Source organism: Atractosteus spatula, chromosome 7, assembly GCF_055471065.1.
Source record: "Atractosteus spatula isolate fAtrSpa1 chromosome 7, fAtrSpa1.hap1, whole genome shotgun sequence".
In the NCBI taxonomy this organism is placed as follows: domain Eukaryota; kingdom Metazoa; phylum Chordata; class Actinopteri; order Semionotiformes; family Lepisosteidae; genus Atractosteus; species Atractosteus spatula.
In genome coordinates this window covers 47,785,472-47,801,620 of record NC_142712.1, presented here as the reverse complement: position 1 = coordinate 47,801,620, position 16,149 = coordinate 47,785,472, and the positions used below count along the sequence as shown (strand labels likewise).

Here is a 16,149-nt window from a genome sequence, read left to right as displayed (position 1 = left end):
TCTGTATCAAAAAGTAACTACTACCCTGAGGTGTCCTGTGACAATACTCACTTCCTTTCTAATGTTAGTATTGATTGATTTGGTAATAAAATTACCATCGTGTTTCACAAGTCCCAATGTAAAGTGAAATAAATGTTCAACTTGAGATAAAGGTGCAGTGTATGTAATATGGACAATTACAGAGAGCTGTAAGTGTTGTATTTCTGTTGAAAGGAAACATGTGGTTGATCAGCATTACTGTATGTTAGTTGGCATAATTTGTAAAAAATAGAAAACCCTTTGAAGATATACAGTATGCAATATTTTTACATCAGTTCAATTTAATTGTTGTCTATTTGTTAATTAAAGGATTCAATGTAAAGTCTGCTGTGTGTTGCATGTGACATTTGAGGCTGGCAAACAGAGCACAAACGATTAAAATGCAGGTTAATTATCTCATTTCACAGTACTTACAAACTCTTATAGACGTTCAAAAACCTGTAAGAGGTTTACAACCCACTACAGTTCAAATCTTTATGGGTCTCTGGCTGGAGCAAAGAGCATCTTTCATAAAATATAAAGAGCTGTACAAAGTGAATGTGATTTCAGTAAAGCCTTTGAAGTTACTGACATTTTTCATCATTAGCAGTGTAGATGAAAAGGCTATTGACGTGAGTCTGGGATTTTAATATTTTTATTACATAAAAAGTCACTCAAATGATTTTTTATGTTTGGTCAAGGGAAAAGAAGGCTGAAGTAGAACATTTAGAAGGAAAGATTTTTTTTTACATCTGTAAACCAAAATGTACAACATAAATAGTTTGGCCTGTATTAATTGAAAAACACGACATTGGTCCGAAATTTGAAAATCCCTGGCGGCCTTCATAACTATTGCGCTCATCCCCTTGTGACCTTTACATTATTTAGAGCATTTTGATTCCAATATTATTTACTGAATTTTAAATGTCAGAGGGGAAACACTAAACTCCCCGGCAGCCGACTGCACTTCGTCTGCGCCCTCTGGATCCTGTATGAGAACAGCCACACAAGTTTGAGTGGAATCTGGATGCTTTGGCATACCTGTTCAGATTAGCGGGAAGAACTTTCAAGTACTTTGATTCAGCTTCCTCACTCTTTAGTTAAATAAAGCACAGACCTGCAGCTGCATTGTCATTTTGCTCATTATATGGTTTAGTTGTTTCCTTCATGTGGGTCAAACCCCGTTGTCTCCCTGTCTGCCTCTAAAGACTGTTTTGTCCTAGCTATTTTATGTCCATGTTCTCTTGTTTTTGTAAGTTATATGGATAAACATTGTAGAAGGTTGTCTTTGCATTTAGTCTGATTTCTTTTATTGTACATTTAGTTCTGTCATTCAGAGTAAAGTAATTTGGAGGTACATCCAAATGTTGTGTTGTGACATGACTACATCTGGAAAAATCTGGACAATTGCTTTTCATTTTAAGACCTGTATTTTTCATTAAAATAAACAAATGTATGAATTACAGTATACAATATGCACGTGGTATAGAAAATAAAATTAATGCATGTTATTAGTGCAATAATTTAAATTAAAAATGCTGCATTTTTAAATGATTTTAGCATTTTCATCTGCAAGTCACATTCACATTTGATGTGTTGCTGCCAATATAAAAGAAATTTGCCCCTCTTAAAACAAAAGCTTCAGTTCTTGCGTGTTTCATACTTTTGCTCAGGTACTCTTGATCGACACGAAACGGGAGAAGTAGCCAAGGCAATCCTCAGCTCCTGTGATGAATCCCAGGCATTGCTAATTGATACAGGGGTTCCCGTACCTACAGCAGCCAGGCCTAGCCATCTGCATAAGACACATCCTGAGGATCATAACCCTGCAGCTCCATCTCAACCAGAAACACCAGCTGCAAACTGCAAACATGCTGATACTGATCTTGATAAGGTAGGTACAATACTTTGTTCACGTAATCAATTTAGTTTCATTTGCATGATTAAGGGATGCAGTAATAATAAGGGATGCATAATAAGTAATAATAATAAGGGATGCAACTGAGCAAAACATCAACACATATTGTACACTCAGGCATGTGTTTTTCAAAGGGCTGAACAGCAGCATGAGGCACTGATGCAGATCAATATTATTTTCTTGTGGTTTCTGAAAAAACCCAGTGCCGGAGCCTGTGTCTTTTCGGTATGTAGATCCTAATACTGCAATGCAGAATAAAGATTTGTCCACTTGTGCATTGCACAATAGTGCACCATCACTGTGGAGTTGCTGTATGTAAGAAAGTTGTGGAATTGATCCATGTGTGAATATTAGTAAATTAATGAATGTGCTCAAAACAAGATTACCATAATTTATAGTGTTATATGAGCCTGGGATCTATCTATTATTTATTATGTGAACATTCTTAAGAATCCTGAAGAATTCAGATTATTTAAGGAGCATTTTACATTTAATTTAATTGTTTCCACCTGTTCTTAAGGGGCCTACCCAAAACTCTCTACTGGCCATTTCTGGTTGATATTATTATTGTACATTTATAACTTTTATACTTACTGTAGCTCTTTGTTTGTACAGGTAGTTGCATAATAACAACATAGTAGCAGTACCTGTCATAAAACCATAAATATATAGATTGTGTTTTATGCTTTTACAAACTAAAACAATGTCCTCTTTTAACTGGTAAAATATCCAAGTCCACAAACTGCTCAGTTTCCCTTCACTGTGAATTTTCCAGAGATAATTCAAATGAAATAAAATACAGTATTTTTCCTGAATTTCTTACATTATTCTGTAAGTAATACATTTTATAAAAGATAACTCCAATGAGTGCAGATCCAATTTAATCATACTGTATATACAGTACACTAGTTTTATGCCAAAATTTGGATATCAATCACTTATAGATTTGTCTGTGCTACTGTATATCATGAACTGTATTAATTTGGAATCTCAAAATAATTAAATTGTACTACAATTGCATTGCTGGTGACAAATTGTGGTAAGACAAAAGTATAAAAAACTATTTTAAAAGCTTTCATGTACAGTATTTGTTCACCAGTAACTCTTTTCTCTGATCCACTCTTTATATCATTCAGATAGTCTCCAAATTACTATTTCCTGCTCTTAAAATTTTTGTCTTTTTAATCTGTATACATTTGTGTCCTGTTACTCTTATAATTATTATTATCATTGTTTTTGCTGCATTATTTCCAACATTATTCCTCATTCTGGTGATGGTATGTGAAGATTTTACTTGCTAATGTAAAGTAAAATTATTATCAAAATTATTTTTTTCTCAAGTTTAAATATCATAGTTTCCTTTGTTTGATGGTAACTGTATGAATTTGTCAAATTTCAATGTCAAACGCAAAAAAGCCAAAATCTTTTTAATAACTGTATTAAATAATACATGTGCAAAAATATTTTAAATCATTTCAAAAGGGAAGCAAAATTTTTATAGTACACCAACCTGGGGAACACAGTTCTGACACTTTTTCCAGTCATCTTCGTGGGTTTTTATGGCTGATTCTGCATTCTTGACAAAGAAAAAGAAACACTTACTGTACATGATATGCAGGTTACTGTATGTCTAATCTAGGGTATCAAAAGAACAATAATGGAAAATTCCCACTGTGTAATTAAATCAGAATTTTCAATATTTTTTTCTACAAAGTCCCTCATGTCTGTACGTACTATTCGTATCTTTTAACACCTTAAAGAGCCATTTAACTTCAGATAATCAGTCAATATCCCTGTCAAACCCTATAGCTTTAGACAATGAAGCCCTGCTCTTTGCTAATATTATGAAAGAGGTTAACACTTTTGTGAGCCTTATGCTATAGCTCAGCATTGTATTTACCTCTATTTAACATTTACAAGATTGGCCTGACCTGTGATGTTTTCAGATATTAAGATGTACTGTATGTATTTTTTTTAACAATGAGCAAGTAGTTTAGAAATATTCTTTTTTGTAATAAGAAGAAGAATGTATATTACAGGAAAATTTGTCATCTTAAAAAGGTATTGTTTCTGGATTTAATTGCTCTGGCTTTAAGGGCTTGAATGCTGGTTGTTATAATAATCAATACTGCAATTGATTAGGATAAAGTAACATTAATTTCTAATGGAAAAAATGCAAAGAGCCTTTGAAAAGCCATTTTATTTTATTTTCACTTTGCTAAACACATTGCTTTGTATTTTAAAATATTATTGTTAAAACTTTAAAATGTTTGCCAAGCATGAGTTTAAATCCTTGGTCATTTTGTTGCGCTGGTTTGAAGAGCTAAGTTAAAAGGACAAAAATTCAGCAGTCAATTTGTAAATAATGTGAAAACATTAATGGAATGCTAGTATTTTTTTGTTTATGCAATAGAAGGAAAAATCATTTTGCAAGAATTTGAGATTCCCTGTGCCCTAAATCACAATGTATTTTTTGTGACAACCCAAACCCAAAAATACTGCAGATGTTTGCAAACTTTGAACTTTGAAAAGCAATTTCATAATAGTATATTAGCTGCATTTGTTGGTTTGCATTTTATTACAATCTCTTTAATACGTGGAAAATTGTTTTTTTCACATCACACCATAAATACAGAAATACAGTAAATACTGAAAATATTCCAACTGCAGCACATCACATCAAGCTGTCTGAAGAATATTCTGAATCTATTTCATTATTGTCTGCTGCACTAGAAATATTTTTTTACCGACTTCCACTTTTATTTTATTCGATATTTGCATGGTGTGAAATTATTTGTCAGCAAAACTTTCAAAACCTAACAAACAAATTTCCAGTTCCAGAGTCCCAATAACATATTCATCATTAATCTCGCAATGACCTCACTCATGCTGGAGCCATTTGTTAAAAATTATTACTGGGGCATTATCCTGCTAAGCATCTTGGAAGGCAGATGGTGCTCTGATAGGGCACTGACACAAAATTTGATCCCACTATTACCTTATCAGCAAAGCTTATTTCTCCCTAGATAGTTAACAAAATTGATTGTAGTGTGCATCCAGAGCAATGCTACAGTAGGTACTGTACATAGCCACAATGAGATTCAATGTGTGAGTGCATATGTGGAAGCATTTAAATATTTAAATGTCCTGTTACCTCTTGCCATGGCTTAATTTCATATTAATTTTACAATTAGCTTTGTGAAAAGAGATCAGTTCTGGTCATGATGAAAAATGGAGTAAGTTATATTACAGTTGTGATTCATATTACAGTTAAGATTACCCAGTAAAGCATATTTACGTAATAAGTGTTATTGTCCATGTACCAAGTGTTATTGTACCTGAATCCATATAGATATTTTTTGTTTAATATCTGTTTTTAATGATACAGTTCCACGTCTATAAAATTTGAAAGCCATTTATTTAAAAAGGGTTGTAATTCCCACAAGAACATCATTTAACTTCTTAAATACTAGAAGCATTTTCAAATGTAATTTAAGTGAATTAGTACATAAAAGTATTCATTATAATTATATATTTAAAATATTAAGTTTTATTAAGTATAAATTGTTAAAAATAATTCAAATAACTCATATTAAGGAATCCAACTAGCTATGACCTGAAGTGAAAAGTACAAATAGAAAAAAATAAATAAATGTGTGAACTCAATTTTATTGTTGATGTTTTGGCCAAAGCTAATGTAATTAGCTGTGTTTTAGTTTGGATAGTACTTTTTCAGTTAAGATTATTTTAATGGTTCAAATTTAAAGTCTGCTGGTACAATTGTTAAATATGTTGTCATGAAAGTCATTGCCAAAAATATATTTGTTTTATAAACGTCTGCATATGATGAAAAATGTCCTAGATAATGTGAATGTTTGTATTGTTTAAATTAAAACAATGCCATAAAATTAGAACTCTGAGTAGAGTAGTCACAGACATGTCAATTTCATGTCAAAACATTGCCAAAATCCCTCAGTGAAAGTAAATCTAACATAAATTCTAAAATAAATATTATAAATATAAAATAAGTTGATCATGCTTTCCTTTATTTGTGCTAAAGAGATTTTATGTTAGATTTACTTCGATTTTTTAAAGAGATCGTTTAAAATTAATGTTGGACTTCAGCTAGTTGGATGTTTACTGGTGATGTTTGTTCATACTGAAATTTCAATGTTTTTTTTTTGTTTGCTTCTGCATGCTATACTTTTGTTAATGTTGCAGAATGCCTTTCATTTCAAAATGAGTAGCAGTCTGTAAGACTATTATCAGTGGTGATGGCTTCAAAGACTTTCCAGTAAGGAATCATTTGTCGTGAAATAAATCAGAAGTACAATGGAAGAATGCTTTGATTTCATGCTGCTCTGGCAGTTTAGTTTGCCTTATTGTACTGCACGTGCCGGGCAGTGCGCTGGTGACAGAGGAGTTCTTTTTGGCCTTGTGTGACAAATGCAGTTGACACAGCGTGCATGTTAATTATGGAAAGTTTGCAGGCATAAAAAGCATTTTGTTACTTTAAAAGCCAAAGGGATTGTTCTGCTGACCAGGCAAAGACATGCATGCTCCAAACACATTATAAAGATGAAAACTTTGGATAAGCTTTTGTTGTGGACATAGGATATTCATCAAACTGGTGATTTATACAGCAAGATGCCATTTGAATAGTGTATTGTTAGAATACTTATGGTCCACTTGACAAGGGCTCTTGCTGTAAATAGTGCAATTTGACTCCAGCTGGTGCAGAGTGGCTTTGACAGCAGCCAAATAGCACTGCACCACAGAAAAATCAATATTGGGCTCTTGTTCGTGGCAACCTGCTTTTCTCTGTTCTGATGATTTATACAAGAAAAGCTTTAGTTTATAATAAAAGAAAGGCTCTGTTTGTATTCATTTACATTTTAACTTGATGCTGCATACTTGAAATACTATAATCTAATCTGAAAAAAGACATAGAAATGTTATTATTTTTTAACAGTCATACATTTTGTCCTGAAGACTGAAAGGCTTTTCAAATTAAAACTGTTGTTAGCTGACTTTATTTAGGAAAATTAAATTCTTAATTTTACATATTTGAAAGTGTCTGTAGACTTCAAACCTTGCCTGTATTTCATCCTTGGTCATGCTTATGAGATTTGATGTGTTTAACATTCTCTGATTACCTTTTGCACCACTGCCTGTAATTGCTACATCACATTGTCCCTCTGGTTTTTCAAAAAATATTGCTCAAATATTCTTTTAAAAGCTTTTTAGCATTAGTCAGTTGAGAGAACTAGTTGCTGTGCCAATTACTTAGGAACAGATTTACCATCTTTATTGAGTTAATCCACTAAATCTTCAAAAGTACTTTAATAAAGAGTCTGGCTTATAATAGCTCGTAATAATACAGTAATAATAGAGTAAAGGCCAAAAGCTTGCTTTTTAAAGCTTGCCTGTTTCCAGTACGTAAAAGACCAAATGTTAATATATATATAATCAAATAGTACTCACAAAGAAGCTTGCCCCAATGCTAAAAAGATGTCTCTCAGTTATTATATATTATGTATTATACACCCAATAAGTTATATCTAATACAACAATTTATACATGTATTTTTAGGTTTCAGGTGACAGAATATCATTTTCGAAGGAGACAATGCAAATTTACTTTAAAATCGATCTTGTTGATGGATTTACCTGTACTGTACAGGTATTTGTTTTTATTCAGATGAACAGAGCTGCAGCATCTCATTAATACACTTTTTTACAATGTCAGTGTTCATTTAAGGCAAAATAAGAAAAACTTTGAAACCATGACAGGTAGGTTTGTATTATTGTATTTGAAAGCCTGTGTTTTGGGGATGGAGAGCAATGAAGATACAGTAACTAGTCCGTAATGAAATTACGTAGTCCAGCTAATTAGTCTAGGATAATTTTAGCACAGAATGATGGTGTCCTTAAAAGGGGTCTTTTTGTGGACAGGGAAGATTAGTAACAAAATAATGCAATGGCTGCAAGTTGTTCTAAGAATGAAGGGAGGGAGATGGTGAAGAATATTGATTTTAGGGGCTCTCTGAGGCTTTGAAATGACTATCAAGCAAAAGACAAAAAAGCAAGGAAAATCTCAAATGAGGGGATAATGACTACCGCTTTCACATCACCTCTGAAAAGAACACCTTTGGCGTTCTACACTGTCAAATAAATAAACTACACTGGGGCATGCAAACCCCTTTTTCTTTCTAAGCATGCAATAAATTAAATTTTGCATTTAACAATAATGAACATCCAAAGACGATGGATGCTTTCCTTCAGCATCTGTAAAGCAAAGCAGTTCTTCTTCAGCATTATTGTATTTTGATTTTGTGAAAAATGTATCGTTATGACTAGGCAATTTTCCTTTTCTTTAAAGTTTTATAGCTGTGTATATAACACTAGTAATATAGTTGCATTGAAAATAATTGTGGGAGATGATTTCTTTGTGTGTAATTTTAGGATTAAATGAGCTATTTATGAATAAATGCATAGAAAGTGACATCAACCTTAAACTGCAGGTAGGAAAATGGCATTCTTTTCATGGCCAGCACTAATTAATAATGCCAATTCAATGTTAATATTTAAAAAGAAGGAGCTGCTTCTGTATCCATTGCTTTTTTCAAAGGTAAAAGAAAAGAAAAGCTGTAATGTAAATTTGTATTTGGAAGCATTTGCTTTTTGTAATCAGTTCAAATAAATAATAATATTGTGACTGCATGCTTATGCACACATTATTTTTAAAGGAATTACTCACTAGATCATATATAACAGATTCATAATTTTTAAATGCAATAGTTTTGAAGCTATTGAGCTGTCAAAACTGTAACATGCTAGTACTTTCTCTTTTCTAAATACAGCTTAATATGTTTCTTTATCATGTGAATAATGTTGTTGAACTAAATGCTGAACTATCCAACAAAACACTAAAAACTCATTTGATAATCAAATTAACTATATAAAACATTTTTTTCCATGCTACTGCCAAATAAATGATGCATTGCTATTGATATTTTATATAGCAGTCTTCCTGTACAATTTTACAGTTAATAAAATCATCCCTGCAATTGTCTTGTGTTAATTTATCTTTTATGGGAAAACAAAATAAGTGGGCAGAAACCTGCTGTTTCCTGAGTAGCAGGTAGGTGGCATCTAAATCATTTGGGGAATAAACAGCTGAAATATCAAGCTGAGTCAGTCATTGTTCAGCTTTTAATTAGTGCTGGGAACAAGTATCTGAGAGCAGGGGACAGGACCATCATGCTGCAGGTGTGTGCTGTACTGTATGTTCAGGTTCTGCATAAACATTTACCCACCTGCCGCAGACCAATAAGGTTTACAGAACTGTCCTTTGTGTGTCCCGTGTGTCATGCTATGCCTTGTGGGCATGTGCTGTGCAATATTATTAGTCTAGCTTGCATTTTGTAGTGGATTTTCTCTAAAATGAAGCTTCACACATTCTTAAAAAAAAGCTTTTTGATTGCTTCCCAGCAAGGACAATTTTCCTGTTCATAATTCATGGACATGCAATTTTGTTATTCAAAAGACACCAAAGAAAGTTAAATGGTTTTTGCGGACAATCCTCGGACAAACCGACGAAGCATATTAACTACAGCATTCTTGTTTTTACTTTGCTTGCAATTCATTAACCTGGTCAAAGAATATTGACCCCTGAACAGTTTACAATTGATATATAACATGCAGTTACTGCAAAATTATTGACCCTCTCCAACAACGACCCTCACGCATTATCTAAAATGTGAGGTGTATTTCATTTTTCAAAACTTGATTTCTCAAAATGAACAATCGTATGGGTAAAAGAAGTCAGCAAGAACTGAAAAATCACACATCAAAAAATATTTTGATCATCTAAATGTTCACCACATTTTCTATGGCAAACCTAAATTAGTTCAGGTGCATAAAATTACTTTGATACAATTGTCTCTGTGAGCAATGATAATGGTTCAAATGTTTTCAGAAAAAAATACACCTGTCTTTTGTCACTTGAATAACATTTAAGGCTTATTTGCAGTATCATTATTGCTACTAGAGTTTAGCATCATGGACAATAAAGGTAACTGTTGATGCAGATTAAAGAAGTCTCAAACTCATTAACCATTCAAGCAGTAGCAATAAAATTACTATTTTTATGAATGTTAATCTGGTATACTGCAACAAGAGACATTGATATGGTTTGGAAAAAAATAGTTTTGAAATTTAAAGTACGTTTGTCTTGGTAATGGTTAGCTGTTGAAATGATCTTTTGATTATTTTCTTTCCCTACCAATTTTAGGAAATCTAACTCACATATAAAAATAAGACTTCTGTATTTAACTCATATGTAAAAGCAGATGATTTTATTCCTTTTTTGTAAAAAATGTTCAGCCTTGTTTGTATTGATGTAAGAATCATGTATTTAAAATGCGATGTGTTAGCCAGGAAACATACTGGATATTTCTTAACATAAAGGAAAATACTTCATTTCGCTTCAATGGCACTTCAGGAAAAAATTCAAAGTGCTGTGTGCATATAGACAAACATCTTAATTAAGTGCTGTAATTAGATGAATGCCCTTTTAAGATGAAGTCAATTAACTGGTCCCTGAAGTGTTCATTTATATTTTAATGAACATTAGATCCACTTAAAGTGGTCATTAGAAAAAGATTGTAATGCTTAAACTGTAATCTGTAGGGAAACCTAGTCAATTATTATATTATTTAAAAAATACATTAATAAAATGAAATAATACAACCCTTCAAATCTTGTCAGTTTTTTTAGTGTGTTTAATGGCAGAAGTATTTTCTTCATCTGTGATCACTGCCTTTGACATCCCAGTAGTCAAAACCTGTGATTTCTGATGTAGGCTGTACAAATGTTTCATACACAAGCATTGGTAAATCGTTGTTCTGGCTGTGTGTCATTAAGACAAACCCTTCTTTATTTCAAAGTAATAGACTTTACTGTTAGCCCAGTTAATGATGAGGAATCCTAAATTATCAGTGCAGTATGGTATTCATCACCTAAATCATTCTGCTGTTTTGTTTTTCTTATAATAATGATTTACTCCTGAGAGGTGAATTTTGAACTGTTAGTGAAATGTGCAAATGAAAACAGTGAAACTATGGGAACGTTTTGTGCTTTGTGAATTTTATCATTAATCTGTAACTGTTAACACTTTACTCTATAAAAAAATCATTAAGACCTTTATGTCCCTTATGTATCCTGAGGCTTTATATTTTTGTATGTTCCAGTGTAAATTTACAGCAAAGATGCAGCAAAGATTTTTTTCCTAGCCAATGTTCACCATAGCGATGTCATCGCTGTCCTGTTTTCATGGGGAATTGCAAATTAATATTAGCTTAGCAGGCAATCTAATTGCCTGGCCTTTCAGGAATGGATTGAAAATATTGAAAATATCCTTATTAGATAAGTTGACCTCAGATGCAAATTTTGTACCGATGCATATTTTATAGAAACAAATGTCTGAGTACCAAAGAAAGGATAAATTCGTATTTGTCTTATGATGAGAGCCTTCTAAACTAGTGGAGTACGGAAAATGTGTGCTACATTATTATTATTATTATTATTATTATTATTATTATTATTATTATTATTATAGAGATGGATGTGTGTTTTCCATAATGCATAGGAATCAATTATGCTTATCAGGCTGGCATGTCATTGTACAAATGTCTCTGGGAGTCACAACTTCATTATCAAAGATTTTCTACCAATATTGACTCCTGTCATATTCTTCAGAGTAGAGAAATGGGGATACTGATATATTTCTGTGAGTGGGGATTCTATTAAGGGGGTCACCGAACCATATTTTACCCTCGTAAACCAGTTTTAGAGCCTGGTCCCAGTTTCATTTATCTTTATTTGGAGGGTTTTATGGAGAGAATGGAAGGAGTTGTCCATCTGTTCACCTGAGATTGCACTAAATAGCAACTGGCCAGGCTGCCTTAACTGACAGAGGTCAAAAGAGCCTCTTGACCCAGTGGGTGGGAGCTGTGGTGATCGGAATGCTGGGACTGAGGTGCAGCTGCATGGAACTGACCATACTTTAATTGTCATTGATAGCCAGAGCTAGCCACTCGGTCATCAGGAAGGGAAAACAAAAAGTATCCAATATAGTAATTTATTACCAGGCACACGCTAGGATGTTTTACCCCTGCCGTGGTCAGAGAAAGCAAAAAGGTACTCTAACACTTAACTGAAAATGGGTGCCCTGCTGCTCTCACAGATGCATGGTGGTCATATGATTGCCTGCGCCATTAGCTTGGTAATGTTTTCATTCATTGTAAACCCCGCTCTCTCCCTCTTCTTCCTGTGCATCAGCTGCAGATTGAAGGCTCTCTCGTTTGTCTTCTATTTGTGCTGCCAATCACTGAGCTGCTGTCCAATGTGCATGTTTGGAGGAGGCAATTTTTTACCTATTGTCAGGCATCTCCAGCTTACAGGACACACAGGTTTCAAAACAGATTACCAGCCCTTTCAATCACAATTGACAATAAGTAGATTTTTTAATACAATTTTGAATCTTTTTCTTTCACTGGAAGGAAAATCTATACATTTTTAAAACGCAATTGAACACAGATTGCCACTGTAGGAAGTATGATTAGAATATGTGAGTTAGAATTTAACCAGTTAGGTGGTATTAATAATGATAACAAGGACAAGAATGTTTGGTCTTTTTTGCAAAGTGTTAATATTTTGATCCCAGTTCATCTTGTGAACTTCAAAATTTAGTCGGCGAGAACTTGTGATATGCATGCTGTTCCAAATGTCACTGTCTTTTGGAGTTAGAAAATAAGGGTTAAAAATCAAACCAATATTTTTATGGCCTCCCATGCTATTGTTTGATTTTCATGTTGTAAGAAACAACAAAAACGTGTTTATTGATTGAGATTAAAAGGAAATTATTTTTCTAAATTACTTTGTTACTTAAGCTGAAGAAGAGTGCTGAATGCAAGCTGGTAGCAAGGAAGAATGCAGTTTATGGTGTGTGTGTGGGGGGGGGAATTGCAATGCAGAGAGAGAACGTGAATTGATGAAGGCATCGCTGATTACCAGGAGTCTAGAGCAGTCATAGATAAACTTGCTCCAAAAAAGAGCGGTAAGAGACAGAAATAAGATTTATGGAGAATAGTTGATGATAAATGTGAGGCATTCAGTAAATGTGACGCCTCGTGACATGATGCCTGATAACCCAAAAGATGCAGTGTGTTTCAGGTACGTTGCATGTGTCTCAAGTATCCCACCAAAGCTCTCTGATTAATGAACAGCTGTTTGATGGAGTGGGCTGGTGGGAACTGATACTACCTATCCCACAATGCAGTTTCAAGCCCTGTTTTTGTGAGGTGGTAGCTGCTCTGAAATGTGGATTGAAGCCACCTGAAAGTAGATGTGAACAATCAAGGCATCATCACTTAACTGGAAAGTTTTTTGCCAGATTAGCTAATATTGTGGCCACTGTAACCTTACAGTGGAGTCAGCTTCTTACGCGGAGCCTATGTTTTTATTTCTTGATGTTTTTATGTGTTTGAAGTACTTGTACGCATTTTATTACATTACTATAGTATATAAAGATATAATTCTTTATTTTTGAAGATAGTCTACAGTATCCAGTGGGCAATGCTTTTGTTTTACACAGCGATGCTAAATTTTCCCTTTGGCGTTGGTATTGTTTTAATCTATAACCAGCACCTAGAAATAGCATAATGTAAGGTACAATCTGCAAACCTAACACATCAGCTTTCAAATTATTATGTGCCCTGGAAAGCCATTTGTAATATAGGGTTATAGGCATGTGTGCTCTGCCGAGCATTTTATATCCAGTGTAACTCTGCACACATTTTCTTTCAGGCCAAAACAATGGAAGTGTGTATGTTCCTGCTGTTTGGATGACTTGCCTTGGCTTGCTTTTATGTGACTCATGTTGCTGTAACCTTTTTTTTTGTTAGGTGCCATAAAGGGAGGAAGACAATGCAGCATCTGCTAATCAATATTTTCGTTTTGTTCTTACAACCATGAAAAGGCACAAATTCAGCATCTTACCTGGCTCGCTCTATGTTAAGCCCTTTGTTTATCCTTTTCCTCGTCGTGATTGCAGAGCAAACAAGTTACAAGTTCTGGCACAACTCTTTATTTTGAATTGTGGAAAAGGGACAGATGTCTGGAATCATAAACATGTAAATACCACCTGATTTTACATTGTCATTCCCTTTTTATCCCTGAACATTATCTCTAGGTACTCTTTTATAAAATCAACATGTTTTTCAACATGTTGCCCTCTTTCTTCTATTTCTTGTTTGGTCATATTTAATGGACAAAACTATTTTTTATGAGCTTTTGCAATTTACCTTTGTTCTATTGTACCTTATATTGTTGTTTTCTTCTATGAAACAGAAGAACCTCACGGTCTGTTGTAGATGTGGCCTTAATAAACTGAGGATTTTCAGATTTGGGGCAGTCAATCCTGGTCTCAAAAATAAAAAACAAATTACTTAGGAGTGATCTTCATAAGTACACAGACTTATCCCTGCGTGAAGCTGCAGCTGTTTGACACTTTTTCTGTGTACTTTGTGATGAACTGTGAGACTGACGACAAGGATTCTGAAGTCCTTCTTGGTAAACTTCAGTCGGTGACCGTGCAGTAACAGAGCTGCCTGTATTTTTCCAGAGAGAGTAGATGGCAGCTTGATGATGGGGGAAGGGTGCCACTATGATAAAGAAAAGCATCTTTGAAGCTGCGATCTGTTTCGATTACATTTAATAAAAAGAAATCACTGTCCTGCAGTATCTATTGTGGCTGCCTATAGACACCCAAATGGGAAAAGTGTTTCTTCTTGTATTGAGGCCTGTGTCATAATAAAAATGTGAAAGAGCTTTTAACTTTCTTCTATTTCCTCAGCTGCTTTCACCCTAATCCCTGCACTAGGACTCTACAGGTCAGGGTCAAAAGATGGCACCATTACGGTCAAATGGACTGAATCTAACAGATTTTGTTAATTTAATTGCCAAGAGGAAGAATTACATTTCTATCACAGTGGGCCAGCTCAGAAAAAAAGGCACAAAATATTGTAAATAGCTTGTGGTGAGGGCCAAAGACAGCAGGAAAATACCATTAAAGGTTACCTGCAGAAAATCATTTACCCTGACATGGAGATGTGAAAATTTTCTCCTGATACAGCTTGACATCCTCTAAATTTCAATGAGAAGTTGCATATAAAGAAACAATTTTCAAAAGAATTTTCTTTACAATAACCTGACCTAAGAATAATATTTTTAAGAACACAAGAAATGTTCCGATGCTGAAGCCATTCAGTCCGTTAGTCAAAGAACTCATCTGGGATTTGAACTTCTCACTCTCCAGGTGAGAATCAAACTTCTAGAAAACCAAGTCTCAGCCAACTTTTTAGTTGACTGATTCCTGTGTAATATTTTAAGAATTCTTGTGCTCAGTAATGCTGATGCACATTAAAAGAAATGTGTGGGGTTTTGTTTGGAGAACAATTACAATAATCCAATAATATAAAAAACAAATGATCATTTTAATACATAAGAACATGTACTGTAATAACATAAGAATGTTCACAAACAAGAGTCCATCTTGTTGGTTTCAGTGATGTGGCTGTGTAGCTTGTTCCACACTTGTGTAAAACCACTGGTGTGAAAAATGTCCCCTGTTACCAGATTTGAATGTATTTCTCCATTGTTTTCATTTGTGATTGCTGGTTTGTGTTTCTGTAGATGTCCATTAGGGTGACTGTGTCGGTGGCTTTGATGATTTTGAGTACTTGAATGAGATCCACTTGTGATTTTCAATGTTCAGGATCGATCAAATTCAGCCTGTCAGTGTAGGGTATTCTTTGAGCCTGGGAATGTATACAATTGCTCATCTGTGGACTAATTCCAGAGCAGCAATTTCCATTTCCTTGCTAGCGTATTGTCAAATTTTAACAAAATAACCCTTGACTTAAAGTTTGTGTGTCCTATCTTCCTCTTCTTTGTAACCTCTCTTGCTTAACCGAGTATCACATTATGCAAGTTCTTAAGGGTTCTACACTTTCTTTTATAATTCACAAAGTAAGCCAAAGAAAAGTTAATGATGGAACTAGAATACAGCATAAATTCTTCTTCTTCGCCAGCACATCAAGGCCTTTACTCAAAGATCTGAGTCAAATGCAGGCCAGTGAATTAATGTCT

At 34.0% G+C, this 16,149-nt stretch overlaps 1 protein-coding gene across 1 annotated transcript in view; it reads left to right on the top strand.

Moving 5' to 3' along the window:
* Nucleotides 1-16,149, top strand: part of LOC148831203 (WD repeat-containing protein 72-like) — a 77,641-nt gene that overhangs the window by 27,776 nt on the left and 33,716 nt on the right. The window contains exon 14 of the mRNA XM_088921446.1: nucleotides 1,692-1,912. Coding sequence (XP_088777572.1) covers nucleotides 1,692-1,912 — 221 coding nt within the window. The remainder of the gene's footprint in view (nucleotides 1-1,691; nucleotides 1,913-16,149) is intronic.